This window comes from Astyanax mexicanus, chromosome 11 (genome assembly GCF_023375975.1).
Source record: "Astyanax mexicanus isolate ESR-SI-001 chromosome 11, AstMex3_surface, whole genome shotgun sequence".
NCBI lineage: Eukaryota > Metazoa > Chordata > Actinopteri > Characiformes > Acestrorhamphidae > Astyanax > Astyanax mexicanus.
In genome coordinates this window covers 24,775,664-24,798,154 of record NC_064418.1, presented here as the reverse complement: position 1 = coordinate 24,798,154, position 22,491 = coordinate 24,775,664, and the positions used below count along the sequence as shown (strand labels likewise).

Here is a 22,491-nt window from a genome sequence, read left to right as displayed (position 1 = left end):
TTCCCTACAAATGAAACTAATGCCATAGAGGGTTTATTTGAGAAAATTGTTAAATGAATTAGGTTATTAATTCCATTTTGTTTTTTCAAATTAAGGAAATTAAGAAATTGAAGCATTATTATTAAAATGAGTGACCTCATTATTATTATTAAATAAAAAAAATCTAATGACTTAAATGTAGGGAACAATTAAGTAAACTAAGGAAAAAATTATTAAAATGGGGGAATGATTTATTAAGATTAAATGGAGGGTTTCAATTTGAGTGTTACTTTTATACCTTGATACTTTAGGAGCATTGTTTATTCTTTATTTAGGTTTATTAGGATGTATTTAGGTGTATTCATGGATAGTATTGTTGAACACTTTAGCCCCTCTAAAGGGCTCTTCTCTGTAGAGCATTTAAAAGTAATGATTTGGCGCCACCTGGTGGTTGAGAGTGCAGTCAGTGGTCTAAGGCGAGTTGAAATGTTCTGGAATGATGTAATTTTATAGAGAAGTTTATAAATATCACACAACATTAATGTTGAAACTCGGGAACGTTTTGGAACGCACGGTTTTATCTGCAACGCAAAATATACACTAATATAATCATTAGAGACAGACATTAATGTTCTATAAACTATTGGGTAGTGACTTTATTAACGGCCACACCAGCTCCCAGAATGCACCGCGGTATTATCATGGCGGCTTTCATAACAGTCTTGTCTGTCTCTTAGTGCGGCTGTCTCTTATATACCGGTCGTTACTTTGATTAGAGGCTCCTGTCGGAAATTTAACGCTGAATTGAGCTCGAATGCAGATTAAACACAATGCCCAAATACTACGAGGATAAGGAGGAGGATGATCGCGCATGCGCCGGAGTCAGAGAGGACTTTAAAGCCTGTCTGCTCCAGCATGACTGCGTGGTGAAGGTGAGTTCACTCAGCTAAAAGACTGAGTATCGTTTGAGTGGTTTACACTCCTCTTTTCTACCCTTAAACCAGTCTATCCAGCCCTCTCTCTAAAGGACGAGGCTGAAGTTGGTTTGATATTCGCAGCTCCAGATTCGTTTGGCTCGATATTCGCAGCCTCGTATTCCCCGGCTGAAGTTGGTTTGATATTCGCAGCTGCCGCTTCACTGAACCACCGTGAACTAAATAAAGGGAGCGTTCACAAACACCCGCTGTTTATATTAAACACCTCACAGATCAACACTGAAGGAGATAGAATGAAGAAAAGCAGTACATCTGTTTATTAACAATGTAAATATACAATATATTATTAAATATAATTTTGTATATTGTAAAATATTTATTTTAATTACTGAATTTATAATTATATATTACAATAAATAATTAAATATATATTTAATAAAATTATATTTTAAAAGCCATTGCGCTCAAATAATATGAGGCAGATGTTCAAGTGTGATTTTGAAGAACTTTTTCATGTTGGGCCAGAACAAATACACATGATCTGAAGAGTACTAGTCTTCTACTTTAAGAAAAACCTGGAATTAGCCTGGCCCAAGCTGATTTTATACTTTAAAATGAACTGGCAATCTTTGAAAGACTTTTTCATCTTGGGCCAGAACACATACACATCAGATGAAGAGAACTACTCTCCCACTTTGAGGAAAACCTGGAATTAGCCTGGCCCGAGCTGATTTTATACTTTAAAATGAACTGGCAACAGCATACCAATCCATAATGCACAATTTTTTTTTATGTAAAGCTGATGTTCTAGTGTGATTTTGAAGGACTTTTTCATCTTGGGCCAGACCAAATACACATGATCTGAAGAGTACTAGTCTTCTACTTTAAGGAAAACCTGGAATTAGCCTGGCCCAAGCTGATTTTATACTTTAAAATGAACTGGCAACATGGCCTACCGATCCATAATGCACAAAGAAATTGAATATAAAGCTGATGTTCTAATGTGATTTTGAAGGACTTTTTAATCTTGGGCCAGACCAAATACACATGATCTAAAGAGTACTAGTCTTCTACTTTAAGGAAAGCCTGGAATTAGCCTGGCCCAAGCTGATTTTATACTTTAAAATTAACTGGCAACATGGCATACCGATCCATAAGGCACAAAAAAGTTTAATTTAAAGCTGATGTTCTAGTGTGATTTTAAAGGACTTTTTAATCTTGGGCCAGAACAAATACACATGATCTGAAGAGAACTAGTCTTCTACTTTAAGGAAAACCTGGAATTAGCCTGGCCCGAGCTGATTTTATACTTTAAAATGAACTGGCAACATAGCATACCGATCCATAATGCACATTTTTTTTTATGTAAAGCTGATGTTCCAGTGTGATTTTGAAGGACTTTTTCATATTGGGCCAGACCAAATACACATGATCTAAAGAGTACTAGCCTTCTACTTTAGGGAAAGCCTGGAATTAGCCTGGCCCAAGCTGATTTTATACTTTAAAATTAACTGGCAACATGGCCTACCGATCCATAATGCACAAAAAAATTGAATATAAAGCTGATGTTCTAGTGTGATTTTGAAGGACTTTTTAATCTTGGGCCAGACCAAATACACATGATCTAAAGAGTACTAGTCTTCTACTTTAAGGAAAACCTGGAATTAACCTGGCCCGAGCTGATTTTATACTTTAAAATTAACTGGCAACATGGCCTACCGATCCATAATGCACAAAAAATTGAATATAAAGCTGATGTTCTAGTGTGATTTTGAAGGACTTTTTAATCATGGGCCAGACCAAATACACATGATCTAAAGAGTACTAGTCTTCTACTTTAAGGAAAACCTGGAAATATCCTGGCCCAAGCTGATTTTATACTTTAAAATGAACTGGCAACATGGAATACCGATCCATAATGCACAATTGTTTTTATGTAAAGCTGATGTTCTAGTGTGATTTTGAAGGACTTTTTAATCTTGGGCCAGAACAAATACACATGATCTGAAGAGAACTAGTCTTCTACTTTAAGAAAAACCTGGAATTAGCCTGGCCCGAGCTGATTTTATACTTTAAAATGAACTGGCAACATGGCATACCGATCCATAAGGCACAAAAAAGTTTAATTTAAAGCTGATGTTCTAGTGTGATTTTGAAGGACTTTTTAATCTTGGGCCAGAACAAATACACATTATCTAAAGAGAACTAGTCTTCTACTTTAAGAAAAACCTGGAATTAGCCTGGCCCAAGCTGATTTTATACTTTAAAATGAACTGGCAACATAGCATACCAATCCATAATGCACAATTTTTTTTTATGTAAAGCTGATGTTCTAGTGTGATATTGAAGGACTTTTTAATCTTGGGCCAGAACAAATACACATGATCTGAAGAGTACTAGTCTTCTACTTTAAGAAAAACCTGGAATTAGCCTGGCCCGAGCTGATTTTATACTTTAAAATTAACTGGCAACATGGCATACCGATCCATAATGCACAATTTTTTTATGTAAAGCTGATGTTCCAGTGTGATTTTGAAGGACTTTGTAATCTTGGGCCAGACCAAATACACATGATCTGAAGAGTACTAGTCTTCTTCTTTAAGGAAAACCTGGAATTAGCCTGGCCCAAGCTGATTTTATACTTTAAAATGAACTGGCAACATGTAATAAGGATCCATAATGCACAAAGAAATTTAATATAAAGCTGATGTTCTAGTGTGATTTTGAAGGACTTTTTCATCTTGGGCCAGAACAAATACACATGATCTGAAGAGTACTAGTCTTCTACTTTAAGGAAAACCTGGAAATAGCCTGGCCCAAGCTGATTTTATACTTTAAAATGAACTGGCAACATGGAATACCGATCCATAATGCACAATTGTATTTATGTAAAGCTGATGTTCTAGTGTGATTTTGAAGGACTTTTTAATCTTGGGCCAGACCAAATAGACATGATCTAAAGAGTACTAGTCTTCTACTTTAGGTAAAGCCTGGAATTAGCCTGGCCCAAGCTGATTTTATACTTTAAAATTAACTGGCAACATGGAATACCGATCCATAAGGCACAAAAAAAGTTTAATTTAAAGCTGATGTTCTAGTGTGATTTTGAAGGACTTTTTAATCTTGGGCCAGACCAAATACACATGATCTGAAGAGTACTAGTCTTCTACTTTAAGAAAAACCTGGAAGTAGCCTGGCCCAAGCTGATTTTATACTTTAAAATGAACTGGCAACATGTAATAAGGATCCATAATGCACAAAGAAATTTAATATAAAGCTGATGTTCTAGTGTGATTTTGAAGGACTTTTTCATCTTGGGCCAGAACAAATACACATGATCTGAAGAGTACTAGTCTTCTTCTTTAAGGAAAACCTGGAATTAGCCTGGCCCAAGCTGATTTTATACTTTAAAATGTATTGGCAACATGGTATAATGAGCCATTTTGCACAAAAAAAGCCACTGTTCCAGTACAATTTTGAAGAATTTTTTAATCTTGGGCCAGAACAAATACACATGATCTGAAGAGAACTAGTCTTCTACTTTAAGGAAAACCTGGAATTAGCCTGGCCCGAGCTGATTTTATACTTTAAAATGAACTGGCAACATAGCATACCAATCCATAATGCACAATTTTTTTTATGTAAAGCTGATGTTCTAGTGTGATTTTGAAGGACTTTTTAATCTTGGGCCAGACCAAATACACATGATCTGAAGAGTACTAGTCTTCTACTTTAAGGAAAGCCTGGAATTAGCCTGGCCCAAGCTGATTTTGTACTTTAAAATGAACTGGCAACATGGCCTACCGATCCATAATGCACAAAAAAATTGAATATAAAGCTGATGTTCTAGTGTGATTTTGAAGGACTTTTTAATCTTGGGCCAGAACAAATACACATGATCTGAAGAGTACTAGTCTTCTTCTTTAAGGAAAACCTGGAATTAGCCTGGCCCGAGCTGATTTTATACTTTAAAATGAACTGGCAACATGGCCTACCGATCCATAATGCACAAAAAAATTTAATATAAAGCTGATGTTCTAGTGTGATTTTGAAGGACTTTTTAATCTTGGGCCAGACCAAATACACATGATCTAAAGAGTACTAGTCTTCTACTTTAAGGAAAACCTGGAAATAGCCTGGCCCAAGCTGATTTTATACTTTAAAATGAACTGGCAACATGGAATACCGATCCATAATGCACAATTTTTTTTATGTAAAGCTGATGTTCTAGTGTGATTTTGAAGGACTTTTTAATCTTGGGCCAGACCAAATACACATGATCTGAAGAGTACTAGTCTTCTACTTTAAGGAAAGCCTGGAATTAGCCTGACCCAAGCTGATTTTGTACTTTAAAATGAACTGGCAACATGGTATAACGAGCCATTTTGCACAAAAAAGCCACTGTTCCAGTACAAGTTTGAAGAATTTTTTAATCTTGGGCCAGAACAAATACACATGATCTGAAGAGAACTAGTCTTCTACTTTAAGGAAAACCTGGAAGTAGCCTGGCCCGAGCTGATTTTATCCTTTAAAATGAATTGGCAACGTGACATGAAAGCCATTTTGCACAGAAATAATGAGTATAAAGCATTGATTTTGAGAATACCAGAACTCTTCATCTGATGTGTATTTGGTCTGAAAAAAAAGTCCAAAATCATACTGGAATATCAGCTTTAAATAATATTTTTTTTGTGCTGCCATGTTGCCAATTAATTGTGCAGTCTAAAATCAGCTCTGGCCAGGCAAATCCCAAAATTTCCTTAAAGTAGAAGACTAGTACTCTTTAGATCATGTGTATTTGGTCTGGCCCAAGATTAAAAAGTCCTTCAAAATCACACTAGAACATCAGCTTTACATAAAAAAAATTGTGCATTATGGCTCGTTATACCATGTAGCCAGTTCATTTTAAAGTATAAAATCAGCTCGGGCCAGGCTAATTCCAGGTTTTTCTTAAAGAAGAAGACTAGTACTCTTCAGATCATGTGTATTTGGTCTGGCCCAAGATTAAAAAGTCCTTCAAAATCACACTAGAACATCAGCTTTACATAAAAAAAAATTGTGCATTATGGATCGGTATTCCATATTGCCAGTTCATTTTAAAGTATAAAATCAGCTCGGGCCAGGCTAATTCCAGGTTTTTCTTAAAGTAGAAGACTAGTTCTCTTCAGATCATGTGTATTTGTTCTGGCCCAAGATTAAAAAATTCTTCAAAATTGGACTGGAACATCAGCTTTACATAAAAACAATTGTGCATTATGGATCGGTATTCCATGTTGCCAGTTAATTTTAAAGTATAAAATCAGCTCGGGCCAGGCTAATTCCAGGTTTTTCTTAAAGTAGAAGACTAGTACTCTTCAGATCATGTGTATTTGGTCTGGCCCAAGATTAAAAAGTCCTTCAAAATCACACTAGAACATTAGCTTTAAATTAAACTTTTTTGTGCCTTATGGATCGGTATGCCATGTTGCCAGTTAATTTTAAAGTATAAAATCAGCTTGGGCCAGGCTAATTCCAGGCTTTCCCTAAAGTAGAAGACTAGTACTCTTCAGATCATGTGTATTTGGTCTGGCCCAATATGAAAAAGTCCTTCAAAATCACACTAGAACATCAGCTTTATATTCAATTTTTTTGTGCATTATGGATCGGTAGGCCATGTTGCCAGTTCATTTTAAAGTATAAAATCAGCTCGGGCCAGGCTAATTCCAGGTTTTCCTTAAAGTAGAAGACTAGTACTCTTCAGATCATGTGTATTTGTTCTGGCCCAAGATGAAAAAGTCCTTCAAAATCACACTGGAACATCAGCTTTACATAAAAAAAATGTGCTTTATGGATCGGTATTCCATGTTGCCAGTTCATTTTAAAGTATAAAATCAGCTTGGGCCAGGCTAATTCCAGGTTTTTCTTAAAGTAGAAGACTAGTACTCTTCAGATCAGGTGTATTTGGTCTGGCCCAAGATTAAAAAGTCCTTCAAAATCACACTAGAACATCAGCTTTAAATTAAACTTTTTTCTGCCTTATGGGTCGGTATGCCATGTTGCCAGTTAATTTTAAAGTATAAAATCAGCTTGGGCCAGGCTAATTCCAGGCTTTCCCTAAAGTAGAAGACTAGTACTCTTTAGATCATGTGTATTTGGTCTGGCCCACGATTAAAAAGTCCTTCAAAATCACACTAGAACATCAGCTTTATATTCAATTTCTTTGTGCATTATGGATCGTTATTACATGTTGCCAGTTCATTTTAAAATATAAAATCAGCTTGGGCCAGGCTAATTCCAGGTTTTACTTAAAGTAGAAGACTAGTACTCTTCAGATCATGTGTATTTGGTCTGGCCCAAGATTAAAAAGTCCTTCAAAATCACACTAGAACATCAGCTTTAAATTAAACTTTTTTGTGCCTTATGGATCGGCATGCCATGTTGCCAGTTAATTTTAAAGTATAAAATCAGCTTGGTACAGGCTAATTCCAGGTTTCTCTTAAAGTAGAAGACTAGTACTCTTTAGATCATGTGTATTTGGTCTGGCCCAATATGAAAAAGTCCTTCAAAATCACACTGGAACATCAGCTTTACATAAAAAAATTGTGCATTATGGATCGGTATGCTATGTTGCCAGTTAATTTTAAAGTATAAAATCAGCTCGGGCCAGGCTAATTCCAGGTTTTCCTTAAAGTAGAAGACTAGTTCTCTTCAGATCATGTGTATTTGGTCTGGCCCAAGATTAAAAAGTCCTTCAAAATCACACTAGAACATCAGCTTTAAATTAAACTTTTTTCTGCCTTATGGATCGGTATGCCATGTTGCCAGTTAATTTTAAAGTATAAAATCAGCTTGGGCCAGGCTATTTCCAGGCTTTCCCTAAAGTAGAAGACTAGTACTCTTTAGATCATGTGTATTTGGTCTGGCCCAATATGAAAAAGTCCTTCAAAATCACACTAGAACATCAGCTTTATATTCAATTTTTTGTGCATTATGGATCGGTAGGCCATGTTGCCAGTTCATTTTAAAGTATAAAATCAGCTCGGGCCAGGCTAATTCCAGGTTTTCCTTAAGGAAGAAGACTAGTACTCTTCAGATCATGTGTATTTGTTCTGGCCCAACATGAAAAAGTCCTTCAAAATCACACTGGAACATCAGCTTTACATAAAAAAAATTGTGCTTTATGGATCGGTATTCCATGTTGCCAGTTCATTTTAAAGTATAAAATCAGCTTGGGCCATGCTAATTCCAGGTTTTCCTTAAAGTAGAAGACTAGTACTCTTCAGATCATGTGTATTTGGTCTGGCCCAAGATGAAAAAGTCCTTCAAAATCACACTAGAACATCAGCTTTACATAAAAAATTGTGCATTATGGATTGGTATGCTGTTGCCAGTTCATTTTAAAGTATAAAATCAGCTTGGGCCAGGCTAATTCCAGGTTTTTCTTAAAGTAGAAGACTAGTACTCTTCAGATCATGTGTATTTGGTCTGGCCCAAGATGAAAAAGTCCTTCAAAATCACACTAGAACATCAGCTTTACATAAAAAATTGTGCATTATGGATTGGTATGCTGTTGCCAGTTCATTTTAAAGTATAAAATCAGCTTGGGCCAGGCTAATTCCAGGTTTTTCTTAAAGTAGAAGACTAGTACTCTTCAGATCATGTGTATTTGTTCTGGCCCAACATGAAAAAGTTCTTCAAAATCACACTTGAACATCTGCCTCATATTATTTGAGCGCAATGGCTTTTAAAATATAATTTTATTAAATATATATTTAATTATTTATTGTAATATATAATTATAAATTCAGTAATTAAAATAAATATTTTACAATATACAAAATTACATTTAATACGATATTGTATATTTACATTGTTAATAAACAGATGTACTGCTTTTCTTCATTCTATCTCCTTCAGTGTTGATCTGTGAGGTGTTTAATATAAACAGCGGGTGTTTGTGAACGCTCCCTTTATTTAGTTCACGGTGGTTCAGTGAAGCGGCAGCTGCGAATATCAAACCAACTTCAGCCGGGGAATACGAGGCTGCGAATATCGAGCCAAACGAATCTGGAGCTGCGAATATCAAACCAACTTCAGCCTCGTCTCTAAAGGTGAGTGGAGGGTCACTGAGGTCCTGAAGCGATAATGGCGCTGCCTGGCCGAGTTGGGCTACACTAACCTACTCCAGCTCTCCTCAGTTTTCTTTATAAAAGCTCAGCTGTGGGTGTTGAAGAGAATTTCTCAATCATTGGTCCTGAAGCACAGGTGTGAACAGTATTGACCTTCATTACTCAGGTAGAAGTATAGACACCAGGGTTTTAAATACTTCTGTATGAGTTAAAGTATCAAATCAAGCTTTTTACTCAAGTAAACGTGTTAAAAATACAGATTTTTATAAATACTTCAAGTATAAAAGTAATGTAAAGGAGCCATCTGATGTGAAATGGTCTTGTTGTGTAGTGAAACATACAGGGTTTGGACAATGAAACTGAAACACCTGGTTTTAGATCACAATAATCGATTGTCCTGACGGACAGTTCTGGTGGAAACAGGAGAGTTGAGGTGTACATTGAATTCTGCCGTGATTTGGGCAGCCGTGGTTTTATGTTTTTTGGATACAATCCGGGTTAGCACCCGAACATACCTTTCAGACAGCTTCCTCTTACAGCGTCCACAGTTAATCCTGTTGGATGTGGTTGGTCCTTCTTGGTGGTATGCTGACATTACCCTGGATACCGTGACTCTTGATACATCACAAAGACTTGCTGTCTTGGTCACAGATGCAGCAGCAAGACGTGCACCAACAATTTGTCCTCTTTTGAACTCTGGTATGTCACCCATAATGTTGTGTGCATTGCAATATTTTGAGCAAAACTGTGCTCTTACCCTGCTAATTGAACCTTCACACTCTGCTCTTACTGGTGCAATGTGTAATTAATAAAGATTGGCCACCAGGCTGCTCCAATTTAGCCATGAAACCTCCCACACTAAAATGGGTGTTTCAGTTTCTTTGTCCAACCACTGTAAGTACAAACATTTGTTGAATATCCCACCGACACTGTTGCCTCCTTTGCCCCCAGCATGACGAAAAACATCGCTTTTAGCCAATTCCCCCAACAGGCTTACAATGCTAGCAATAGAGGCATAGTGTTGGCCAAGCAAAGAAATCACTATTTTTACACCATTAACAAGCTTAAATTAGCTCCACCTTCATTGGTAGAATTCTGAGGACTTTTAAAGCGAGGCACTGTGAACTTTGTTTAATAAACTACTTGTGCACTTTCACACAGTACCTTTTGATAGTAAAGTAATGCTGTGGAAATGTATAAATTCCAGCTTTTGCTGAAAATATCTCTATAATATTGATGACTTTCCACAAAATTAATTTTGAAATCTGTTCTTCCCCTATCCTACCTATTCCTTTATGCTTGTCAGTCAACTAGAACAGCCGGAGAACTACCTCAGTGTGTATGAAGTATTTTTAAAATAAAATACCTGTGCGCTCAATCACTAGAATTCTACTAATAAATTGTGGAGCTGCTTTGAGCTTGTTAATGGTGTAAAATAGCCATTTATTTGTTGTATTTATTGTAAGCCTGTTGGGAGCATGAATTAAAACCACTGTATTTCAGAATGCTGGGGGAACAGAGGTGGGCTAGCTCATATAATTCTATTATTTAATATATAAAAAGAAAACTACTTAAGAATATTCCAGTCTGGAGATAAACCATCAAATTCAAAGTAGCTTTGAAATTTCTGTAGTTTTTTGTGTTTATGCTGAGCTAATGTTAGCATCCATTTCTTTTTACTCTAATTGGTCTTTCAGGGTAAAAAAAAAAAAAAAACTATAGCACTTATGACTAGAAATTAGGGGTGGGCTATATGGCCCTAAAATAATATCACAAAATTTAATGGTATTTTCACTATAATGATATTCTTGGCCATATGACAAAACACTGAATTATTATTGCACACCCCTAACTGAAATATATATATATATAAAAAAAATACAATAATTGTATCAGAGATGTCATGAAATGTCATGAATCTAATAATGCACTCCAAATATCTCCATATATCCAGGATTAAAGTAAAATAAATTATACTGGACAGATATAATCTGTCTCAAGTAGATAGATCATGGAAACTGAGAATTTTTTCTTTTGCTAAAAAAAGCTAAAAAAAAAAAGTTGCACGCTGATGATTAGGGGTGGGTGATATGGCACGATTTAAAAAAAATAAATTGCATTTACGATATGATATGGCACACACCTAATAGAAATTTCTGAATTCTGTGCTAAAAAATTAAGCAGTTCAGTGCTTTCCACAACTAACCTTTTTCTTTGTTGTGTTTTAGGAAGGCAAGAAGCCCAGTGAATGTCTGAAGGAGGGCCACTGCAAACACTTGCAGGTTTCTTTCTTTGAATGCAAAAGATCAATGGTAAGTGGTCAAGTCCAAACTTTTGTGTGTTACAGCTGTTGGTTGTCAGCCTGTGGCAGTTGCCAGTCAGCCAACAGCAGCTGCCACGAGTCTGAAGAGGTTACATGCATCCTTTTGTGTGAACAGCACACTTGTAACCATTGGCGACCGCTTTCATTTTATTGAAAACAGCGTGACATTTACAGTTAGCTAGTCAGTTAGCAGTTAGTGCTAATCACATCCATTACCTGGTGATGGTGTCATTATTGTTGGTCTCCCATAATTTCAGCAGAAATGCAGTTTAGATGATGTAAAATAAAAATGCATAGTATTAAAAGTGAGGTCAACAAATAAACGACTTGAGAACTAGCGTACCATTGTACATCTTTTACATGTAGCCAAATACTAACCTACTGACAGCTGCTGGCAATAAGAAGCTGAACCCCTTACTGGGGAATTTAAATGCATGTTGTTGAATGATTTAAGTTGACTTGAGTCATTTCTTTTTCTAGCTGGACACAAGATCTCGATTCAGAGGAAGAAAAGGCTACTAATTGAATCACTGCAGTAATTTTGTTTGGCGCCAGACTGTGCCAGAGGAAGAACTGGATTTGAACTGTGGGACTATTCTTCTAAATGTAAATAATAAATTTGTTTGTGTGTCATTTGAATCTTGTTATTTTTAAGCTTTTGCCTACATTAGATGTTGGTGTGGTAAATATTGGCATTATTAAATATGCTTTAAAATTAAGGAATTATATGCTGTATTGATTGAGTTGAAATTGACTATTTGTAATGAGTACACCAATCATTTGTATAACAATTCAGAAATGTAAAAGTAGTAGTATTGGTAGTAATAGAGAAGTAACTGTGCTCTCCAGAATGATGGTCTTCTAGCCTATTCTTTTGGTATGAGTTGGGGGCAATAAATCCTTACAACATATTGCAAAATATAGTAGAAGGCTTCTCTAAATATTAGGGACAAGTACTCCAACAAAAAAAATCTCTTGGGAAAAAAAATCTTTATCAGAAGAGAAAAATTAATGACTTTTGTTCATTGCTTTGCTATTGTCACGTAGTAAAACTAACGTAATTTGATATGTCAAAAATGGTGTTTCATTTGTATACTATTAGTGCAGTCTTTAGTATGCTTAGTGTAGCTGTGTGTGTTTCATATGTGCTGTTCCTACTACTCATTTCAAATGAAGTGAACATTTCCTCATGCTTTTTTTAAACACAAAACACAATGACCTTTCAGTATGACTTTATTAAAGGACTTTAAAAGAATTTAAGCTAGTCATAAAAAACCTCAGACAGCCCCTGTATAAAAATACACATATCTTGCAGGGGTTTACTTACTTGGCCACACTGGTATCCTGAACTAAAAAAAAAACATTTACTTTAAAGAATTTGTAAGTAGCTTCTTAAACTTCTCCAGGTCCACCTTCCTCATGATACAAGCCTTATGAGTCTTGTTTAGAATCTCAAGGTGATCTACAATCATCATACCTCGAGAATATGTACCTGTGAGCTCCACAGTGACAGCCTTATAGTCACTCTCAAGGATAAACGCGTCGTCAATGGCAGCTGCCATAGCATAAGAATCACAGGAAATGAATCCCTGTCCTGCCACCAGTTCCTTTTCAATTCTCTCGCTATAGCACGAGTCCATGCTGTGTTTGAAGATCTTCTTCATAAACCGAGCTTTATCTGTGTCCTGAGCCAGCCAGTCATCACAAAACTCCTGCAAAGACAAAATGAGGGGTAAATGTTTAACATTGAATATTCTTATTAAACCCAAACTATTAATATTACATCACATCATTATGAACTTGTGCAACATTTCAAGTGGAATTTTCTCAGAATTTCCACACTGGTTTGTTCATGTTACATGTGGGACACATGAATATACATAAAAAAATGTGAACTTTACCCAGGGTAATTTACTGTGACATGTGAACTCCCAAGAAGCAATGTAAGTAGGGCACAGGTATTCGTTCAGTACAATATATGCTGCTTCAGGATCTGCTGCAAAGTTGAATTCTCCACATATAGTAGTGTTCCCTCGAGCTGAAAAACAGGTTTACATAGTCTTTCTTTCACAGCAGTGGGAAATTTAGAAGTGAAATTTTCGAGGTTGAACATTTTGACAAAGAGCTATAATAGTAAATAACAGGTAATGTACTCACAGTCTACGTTTCCTCCCATGATGTACAGACCCTTTAACTTCTGTGGTATGGTAGGATCCAGTTTTACAGCCATTGCCAAGTTTGTCAGTGGAGCTGTAGCCACTAAAGATACCTAAAAGAACCAGTAGTTTAGCAACCACTAAATTCTGCAGGTCTTTTTCTTGATAATATACATTTATGAGCCCAATTAAATTAATAGCTATTAACAAAATGTACACACCTCTCCAGGATTCTCGTTGATTATGCGGATAATGGCAGACACCGCTCCCTCCTTCTGCACTAAATCCAAACCAGGAGCATCAGGGTCTGGAGCATTACCAAGCCCATCCTCTCCATGAAAATGTCCAGCATCCAGTACGAACCCCAGAAGTGGTTTTGAAACCCCTTTGTACACAGGAATCTGCAGCATACATTGTAGCACACTACTGTCAGCCTGATCCATAAACCAACCCTGACAAGTTAGCTACTAAAGGTCACCACCGATCACTTCCCTGTTGTGGTTAGGTGACAGTCACAGGCAGTGACCAAGCACAGCATTCAGCTAAAGTGTGAGAAATCTATCTATGGTGAGTGAATATATGTGCATCTTAAACCTGAAAAGAGGTTTTGCTTAAGTTTATATAAAAATATAAACACTGCATCAACAAGTAGTAGTATATTATCTTGCATGTCTGGCAGATGAGGTTAATGTGTCATTGTGTGTATAAAATGTTACATATTAACAGAATACCAGAGAGTCTAACAAACCCTATAAATTATTGTGAAGCATGCATGACACAGTTTGGCAGAAGAAACCTTGGTGTTTGGTTTAAAGCACAATATAATACCTGTAGCAAAACTATAAAGAAGGCCTACACTACACAACCAACTGGTGATGATTTTACTGTTCCAGATCATATGAGGGAACACTGCAAAAATAAGGGGAAATCTCATAAATGCCCTGCAAAATCTTTTCTGGCACTGGGTTAAATAACGCACTTTATCATAGCCTACCTCCAGCCGGCCACAGACTTTCAGGACACGCAGGACGTTTTTGCACACGTTTTCCACACAGGTGTTGCCGTGAACACACGTGACACCCAGGATTTCCACATCTGGCACCGCCAAAGCCATCATGATGGCCTGGGCATCGTCTACGCCACAGTCCACATCAACAAGCAGTTTCTTAACCATGGTTGTTCCTAAGGATGACATGTGGAGCCATTGACAGATATTCAACAGATATACAGCAAGAACGAAGAAAAATGCTCCTGTTTACAAAATTTGTTACGTTTTTACAGCATCAAGCTTGTTAAATAGGTGAAAAAAACATGCTTGGCTAGACTAATAAGTTTCTGAAAGTGTTGAACTTGTTGCTCACCCTCCACTACCTATTACATAAAGTTTGATAAAATGATATTAATTAATTAAGTAAGAAAGCAAGTTGTCTGACCAGGATGGGCCCCTCTTATACAGCTCATACAAAAAATAAGGGACCACTTACATTTGAAGATTTTATCTCTGGAATATAGTCAAGAGGAAGATGGATGATCACAAGCCATCGAACCAAACTGAACTGCTTCAATACTTTGCACCAGGAGAGGCATAAAGTTATCCAAAATCAGTGTGTAAGACTGGTGGAGCAGAACATGCCAATATGCATGAAAACTGTGATTAAAAACCAGGGTTATGTCACCAAATATTGATTTCTGACTTCTTAAAGCTTTATAATTATGTACTTGTTTTCTTTGCAATTGTTTGAGGTCTGAAAGTTCTGCATCTTTTTTGTTGTTTCAGCCATTTCTCATTTTCTGCAAATAAATGCTCTAAATAACAATGTTCATTTTACTCAAACATCTACCTATAACTAGTCAAATCAGAGAAAGTGGTCACTTATTTTTTCCAGAGCTGTATATTAGCCTTGACAGTACACGTGATACTAGGTACTAGGGAGTGCTTGGTGCTTGGTTCCTCCAGCTCTAAGGGAGTTTTTCTTGCCTGTGTTTCTCACAGGGGGGTTTAAGTATTATGTTCAATATTTTGTCTGATTCTCTGTTCTATTAAATTAAATGAAACTGATTTTATTAATAAGATTCACTGCTTACCTGTTTTGAAGTGCCGACTTGAACAAAGGTCACTGAAACGTGTTCCTCCTGCTCTCGGTGGAAGTGCAGCTGATATGAACTGATAGGCTTCTGCCTACAGCCCCTGCTCTCCACAGACTTTCAGCTCTTCAGAAGTCAGCGGGGAGGAGTCAGAGGACACAAAGCAACAGGAAAACTGTTTCTGGAGATCTTGAGGAGGTTTGACTGTAGCTAGAACAAAGTTATTTACCAGCCTACCGACTGAGATCACTGGAATCTACATTGGCTGTGGAGTAAATCCATGTTCATTGCTTTAAATCATTTAACGTTAGTGTTCCACACTGTTCAACTAGCAGCAGGTTTACCCCTCCTTCCTTCAGGATTTAGACAATTTAACTGGATTATAAACGTGTCTCTCAAATCCCCGCTCTGTAAACGCAGTGATAGCCCGGTTCACTCGCTGTATAGATCCAGTGTTGAGAGGTGAGCTTGACTGGGTTCAGAACTAAAGAGGAGCAGCAGCGCAGCCACTGAGGAGAGGCTTCCTCTCTGTATCCTGTATCACAGAGCTCGAGACCCCCGTGCTCCTGTCAGAGACTTAACCCAGCTCTCAGAATCATCACTGTCCGCGTGCAGAGAGAGATTCATACCCAGGTTAACTTTACTTAGGTAACTAATCTAACCTAACGCTCGGACAGAGCTGTGGGCGTGTCTGTTAGAAACACACAGCAGGGGGCGGAGTTTGTTATAAAAATAAACGCTAAAAAGGTGAAACACATTTTTGTTTCTCAGGAGAAGTTTTATTATTATATTTAGTAGAGTAAAGTAGCTGGGTTAGCGAGCTTGTTAAATGCGGTGAAAATCAGATTATTTATTTGTTTGTTGCTATTTGTTTACACCGGAAGCGATTTCAGCGAATCAAGCAGTGATTGACAGCGCTCTTATCCAATAGTGTTGAGTATTTTCAGACTGACAGAGCTGTATACCAATGGCGTTTAACAGCTGTTTTTTTTAAATGTGTCTGCCGGGTTCTCAGGTTTTCGTACGACTGCATTTTAGGGTCACTTAAAAAAATAGAAACAATATAACAAAATACTGGTAATATTTCGAGATAATAATAATAATAATAATAATAATAATAATAATAATAATAATAATAATAATAATAATAAAAATGATCGAGATTGAAATAAAAATATTTTGAGAATAAAATAAAAATTATTTCAAGATTACAATAAAAATATTTTTTTTTATATAAAAATTATTTGAGATGGTGATGATTATGGTGAGACTGTGATATAAAGTATATCTTCACTAACTCATCTCACTCCTCCCTCATTTAACATGAGGAGATTATTACTGTATCGTTTTGCAAATTCCTTGGCCATAATAATGAGACTTTCCTTGTTGCAATGCTAATTTATTATCTAAGATTTTATTTTTTACGAGTAGCCCTAAAACGCTGTCGTATTTTAGAGCCTAAAGCTTAAACAGTATACATGTTATTCGGTAATGAACTGAAGAGAATGTTGGTTTAGTTTTGGTCATTTTGTAGCGAAATCTATAAGTTTAAAGCAGAAATGGTTGAAGCACTTGAAACACAGCTAAACTACGCCACCTGTTAAAATATTACACCACAGCTGTTCACCTGCCCAAACTCTGTCCAAGCAGTCACAGGTGCTCCATGCAGTGATTGTAAGTATGAGACGTTAATTGTTTTGATTTTCTCCTATAAGTAACATATTCTTGTTGGAAATAAAGTGAAAAAATATTGCATGCATTTGAAAATAAATAAAAAAACATCTCCTAAACCAGCAACTTTACAGAAGAGAGATAAAATGTTCTTCACTTTCAGTGGAAGCCAATGTAAAAAGAGTTTATTTCAAGTAGTTTTAAATATTTTCTATTCCGTTTATCAATAAATTTTGACACAGTTTGGACAGTTTATACATAAATATAAATATGTATTTTTTAGCAAAAAGAGATCTATTCAGCCATTATGCTCATGTGAGAATCACATGAATGAAAAGTGGGCTGGATGGTTTCCAGAGGGGCATGGCTTCTAGTGGGTTGGTACACGTTTTGTCGATGGGAGCCAGTTGGACTTCCCAAAGGGTGCCATAGTTTCAGTGTCCTACTCATATGGAGCCCATCACTGAACCTATCTATCTATCTATCTATCTATCTATCTGATCACCCATCATGTGTGGGACCAACATGGAACCCATGGACAAAAATTTATTTACCCAGTTGGGCTACTCATACAGACCCCACATAGACATATCATCTTGGTAAAGGATTGTCAGTTTAAACCATTGTGAGGGAACCTATTGGATAGAACATCACAATTACTTTACTCTAGTGGTATCCATAAAGAAACTTCCCCTCATTCGCACTCATGTAGATACATCCCTCCACCTGGCAGGAGGTCCAACCCACTACACAGCTTCTTCAGACTGCTGCCATCAGGAATGAGACTGCAGAGTCTTAAGGCTAGGACCAGCAGACTGCGAGACAGCTCCATCCATCAGGCTGTGAGGATGCTGAACTCTCTCCCTGCTTTAGCCCCCATCCCAATCCTGCCCCCAGCACACACTCACTCAGAATCCTGACCCCTCTCCCCCCCACCAACAAAGTACTGGAACTTTTCAAAAACTGACATGCACTCACACACCCCATACCTACACTAGCCTTACACTTTTATACCTCTATGTTTGCACTACTGTTTATATGGGTTCTGTTTATGATGGTACTGTCATTCCATCTTTAATACCCCATCATTATTACTATTACATAATAACTATTGTCTTGTGTCTCTTGTCTCATGTATGTCTAACTGTGATCGTGTTTTATTGTACATTTAATGTCTTTTATACTTTTATATGTATTTTTATCTTGCTGTACTTGTTGTAACTTTGACAAGTAGAGTAACATAATCCTCTGTACGTCCTGTACAGTATGGACAGTAAAACTACTTGACTTGACTTTACAGCACTGTATCCCATTTGATCCACTGGAGGGGTACTTCTCTATTAGAGGGTCACCTAACTTAACAATACATATGGACCTACGGGCCTACAGACTCATCTCATTTAGACAATTTTTTTTTTTTGCTTGTACACATCCTCATAATTTATTACAAGAAAAGCACACTAGAGGGTACTCTCTCATTTTTCCTGTAAAGAGAAACTCTCTAGAGCCACTCTACAGTTTCCTGTAGTGACTTTTTTGGCATTTGCCATTTTAATGATTATTCACATTCAAAACATTTAAGAGATGTTTAATGTATTGTTTCAGTATGTGCTAAAAGAATGAGGTCAGTTGACTACCTGAATATACTGAATATAGACCAAGTTATTCTATCAGTGGATTTTTTTCTTCCCTGATGGCACGGCCATATTCCAAGATGACAATGCCAGGATTCATAGGGCTGGAATTGTGAAAGAGTGGTTTAGGGAGCATGAGATCATCATTTTCACACATGGATTGTTCACCTCATTGAGAATCTCTGGGATGTGCTGGAGAAGACTTTGTGTAGAGGTCAGATTCTAACATCATCAGTGCTGAAAGATCTTGGTGAAAAATGTATTTAACACTGGATTGAAATAAATCTTGTGACAATGCAGAAGCTTATCGAAACAAGTGAATGTGTGCTGCAATCAAAGGTGGTCCAGCAAAATGTGTGTGACCTTTTTTGGTGGCGAATTTCTTTGGCTAGAAAGTGTATGTATGTAATATGTTTGTGTGTGTATGCAGCTTGGTATTGAACCTTTTCACCATTACATTCTTGTTTGTTGGTTGATGTTGAGAGAATGATTTTTTATGGTGGCCCAGAAAGGCACATCACAACAACATTTACAAAGAAAAAAATTGATGAAAACGCAACAACAACGCTGCATTAAGAAAAACAAATTACATTTGAAACACCGGAAATGCTACCGGCCGCTAGAGGGCACTGTTTAGCAGCTGCCTCCTGGCGTGTCAGCGTGCCCCCAGTGCATTAATTTACACTGAGGAAGGTGTAAAATACACCTATAATAATCACAACTCTACCAATTATTACCCAAATTTTACCCGATTGGTTTGTTACAAACGGCAGAGATTTAGTCACAGGAGATTCAGGACGCTGTCACAGATTACAAATATGTGCTTTCATGCTGAAATATTTTGCTTTTGCTCCTTAACAAAGACAGACATACAGTATAGCATATTAATAACTGTATAAATCTATTAATTTCATTTTTATATGTACATGTACATTTTGCGTTGTGCTTTGTGTTTGCTTTGTAAATGTTGTGATGTGCCTTTCTGGGCCACTGTAGTTTTTAGCTTGTGAAGCACAAAACATTCAGCAGAACACACTCAGTTGTCATGTTCATTATTTTAATATCTGCATATCTTAATGAATTCTTTACAGCTTTGCGTTACTTACAGCTAAGGCTCTGCAGACGTAATTATAACAAAAAAATAATCAGCAAGCCAATGTTGATAAGTATGATACTGAAACACATTTGTGATTTAAATCATTAAACAGGAACAGAAAAAATAACTAAAAAGAAAATAAATAAAATGAATAACATTCACAAAACAATGTTTTACATATAGTGGAAAAGCTAAACAGTACAATATAAAAAATAAATAAAAAAATAAATAAAAAAATCATCTAGCTGTTTGTCAGTATTTGCTGCATGCAGGCAGGTGCAAAACACATCTACTTGTCCTGTATGTTACAGCTCTAAACATGTTTTTTATCTTGCCAAACAGTTTACTTAATAACAGTCACACACAGACTTGATCAGCCCATGTGTATCTGTTCGTGTGTGTGTCTGTGTGCTGCCCACAACTAAAATGCCTGTGATGTCCAACTAGAAAGGACTGTGTGCCTGTAGAGCTCCTCGTTTTTTGTGGCATGATGATGCTCACACCGAAAGTAAATAAATAATAGTATAAGAATGTAATGTATTCATAACAAGAGACAATATGTGATTTTCACACAAGGATTCATTTTAAAAGCAGTGGTCTCTGATATCACAGTCCAACCCAAAAAGAGATTTGCATAACACAATATACAAACATTTAATTAAACAACCAACAACTGAATCATGTCCTTATTCTCTTACATAATAACTCTGCTAAAAGTATGTTTATTTCCTTTCACGATATTTCACTGTATTTAATGTACAAACACTACCTCTGCTTGGCAACAGAACGAGAAAGGCCTTTTTCCCTAAGACTCTACAACCCGTAAAACGCACAAGATGTTTTAAGTGTCCCTAATAGGCTAAAGGGCTCATTTGAAAGCGTATGTGTACGTAAACCCTTGTGTATGAGAAGGTCTTGAGAAGACACACTCTGTCACATCAAAAACAGAGGGAGGAAAGATGGTATAGATGTTTAACTGTTAGGGGAGAAGACAGCAGTAGACACTCTTAAGGCAGCTACAGTATCGAGTGATAATGCATGATATATAGAACAATGCTCATGTATATATTTGGTGCATTGATGGACTCTGCTGCTAAGCAGACTGTGCCTATTTGTCATAAGTGTTGAAACTGATATTGAAAATACAGTCTATAAACAAGTAAACACATCCCATAATAATATAAGAACATGCACAAATCTGCTCAAAGTATGAGAAATAATGAAAAAAAAAAACATTTTACATTTTAGTACTGGTATATTTACACTTAATGTCGCTGAAATGTTGCAGAAGACCCTGCTGCAAAGGCAAAGAGCTAAAGACATTCTATCCAGGCGTGTTATAATTTAGTTCTATACTGGCCAAAAACAAATTAAAGGAACTAAAGAAACCAGTCTGTGCTGAGAGTTTTTTTTTTTCATTCAAGATTTTAAAAGATTTACAAGCATTCAACAGAATTAAAACAACCAACTGTATACCGTTCCTTTAGTCTTTACCTTGATCAGCTTTGCTAAAGTTAGCAGGCATCAAAAAAAAAAAAAAAAAAAGAGCAGTGAACAACGCGATCTTGTGAAATATGGACGTTACCTTGGATGACTACAGTGAGTATTCACAATAGCACTCACTGCAGAGTTCCATTCACATGAGTGGTGAGAAGTACAGGGGACGGGGGCGAGCCTGGTGAAGAGCAGGGTGAGATGGGATAATAGATGAGTGTCCATATCAAGTCTCCACTTTTCCATAAGTGCCCTCTGGCGGTCTGTACTGCTTGGGAAAGGCTTTCAGCTGGAGAGAATTGAAGGCATATTTTCGGCTGCCCACGTTCTTCATAGTGTTCTCTCTCCTGCAGCCCTCACTGTGGACAAACATGGTTGAAAAATATATATTTAAGATGTTGTTGGCCATATGGTAGAGTACACAATAATATTGCCAACATTTTTGAATATGAACAATATTATACCCTGAAATATTGTACCATATCACCCACTCCTAATTATCACATCAGGGTACTACTTTTTGCTGTATTAAGAGACAGATTATATCTGTCCAGTATTATTTATTTTACTTGAATCCTGCATATATGGAGAAATTGGAGTGCATTATTAGTATCATGAAATTCTGACATCATTAACTTCTGTTACAAATCTGATACAAATCTTTTATTTTTTTAAATCTCTGTTAGGGGTGTGCCATAGCATATCGTATGCAACAGTAAAATAAAATTTTCATTTTGTTGCAGTAGTGTATTGTTGAAGTTTTGTCATATCACCAAGAGTATCGTTATTGAAGAAGAAGTATAAATATATATCATTACGACACCCTATTGGTTTATATGAGATCCATCTCACCTGCACATCACGTCACACTCCAGCAAGAACATAGCAGACGTACGTAGCCTAGTATAAAGATGATATGTGCAGAGACTCAAGAGAACTCGAGCCAAATATCCAATGGGCATTTATGCAGCTGAAACAGGGAGCCTAGTGCATCTCAAATCTATCAACAT

General features: G+C 36.6%; 3 protein-coding genes across 5 annotated transcripts in view; 1 reads left to right on the top strand and 2 right to left on the bottom strand.

Annotated features, from left to right (window-relative positions):
• The first annotated feature begins 653 nt into the window (after window positions 1-653).
• On the top strand, window positions 654-11,978 carry LOC103042106 (cytochrome c oxidase assembly factor 5). Its single transcript, XM_007255557.4, has 3 exons — window positions 654-911; window positions 11,251-11,334; window positions 11,826-11,978. The coding sequence occupies exons 1-3, from the start codon at window positions 810-812 to the stop codon at window positions 11,865-11,867; spliced, it is 228 nt and encodes a 75-aa protein (XP_007255619.1). The 5' UTR covers window positions 654-809; the 3' UTR covers window positions 11,868-11,978.
• Window positions 11,979-12,560: 582 nt separating this feature from the next.
• si:dkey-4e7.3 (uncharacterized protein LOC402865 homolog) lies at window positions 12,561-16,287 on the bottom strand. The gene is made up of 6 exons (XM_007255556.4): window positions 15,587-16,287; window positions 14,496-14,683; window positions 13,723-13,902; window positions 13,503-13,614; window positions 13,247-13,383; window positions 12,561-13,057 (listed from the first exon to the last, which is right to left on the bottom strand). The coding sequence occupies exons 2-6, from the start codon at window positions 14,673-14,675 to the stop codon at window positions 12,710-12,712; spliced, it is 957 nt and encodes a 318-aa protein (XP_007255618.3). The 5' UTR covers window positions 14,676-14,683; window positions 15,587-16,287; the 3' UTR covers window positions 12,561-12,709.
• Window positions 16,288-19,931: 3,644 nt separating this feature from the next.
• The window catches only part of inpp4aa (inositol polyphosphate-4-phosphatase type I Aa), a 48,935-nt gene continuing 46,375 nt past the window's right edge, over window positions 19,932-22,491 (bottom strand). For all 3 annotated transcript variants that reach the window (XM_022680421.2, XM_022680422.2, XM_022680423.2), the window contains one exon: window positions 19,932-21,840. In XM_022680421.2, the coding sequence (XP_022536142.2) occupies window positions 21,708-21,840 (133 nt within the window). In that variant the 3' untranslated portion in view covers window positions 19,932-21,707. The remainder of the gene's footprint in view (window positions 21,841-22,491) is intronic.

Excerpts from the sequence above, each read along its gene's own strand:
- LOC103042106 (XM_007255557.4), top strand. The coding sequence starts at position 810 with ATGCCCAAATACTACGAGGATAAGGAGGAGGATGATCGCGCATGCGCC. Across the intron at positions 912-11,250 it reads AGCATGACTGCGTGGTGAAG|GAAGGCAAGAAGCCCAGTGA; the intron begins GTGAGTTCACTC and ends GTTGTGTTTTAG. Across the intron at positions 11,335-11,825 it reads TTGAATGCAAAAGATCAATG|CTGGACACAAGATCTCGATT; the intron begins GTAAGTGGTCAA and ends TTCTTTTTCTAG.
- si:dkey-4e7.3 (XM_007255556.4), bottom strand. The coding sequence starts at position 14,675 with ATGGTTAAGAAACTGCTTGTTGATGTGGACTGTGGCGTAGACGATGCC. Across the intron at positions 13,384-13,502 it reads CATGGGAGGAAACGTAGACT|CTCGAGGGAACACTACTATA; the intron begins GTGAGTACATTA and ends CCTGTTTTTCAG. Across the intron at positions 13,058-13,246 it reads GTCACAGTAAATTACCCTGG|GAGTTTTGTGATGACTGGCT; the intron begins GTAAAGTTCACA and ends TTGTCTTTGCAG.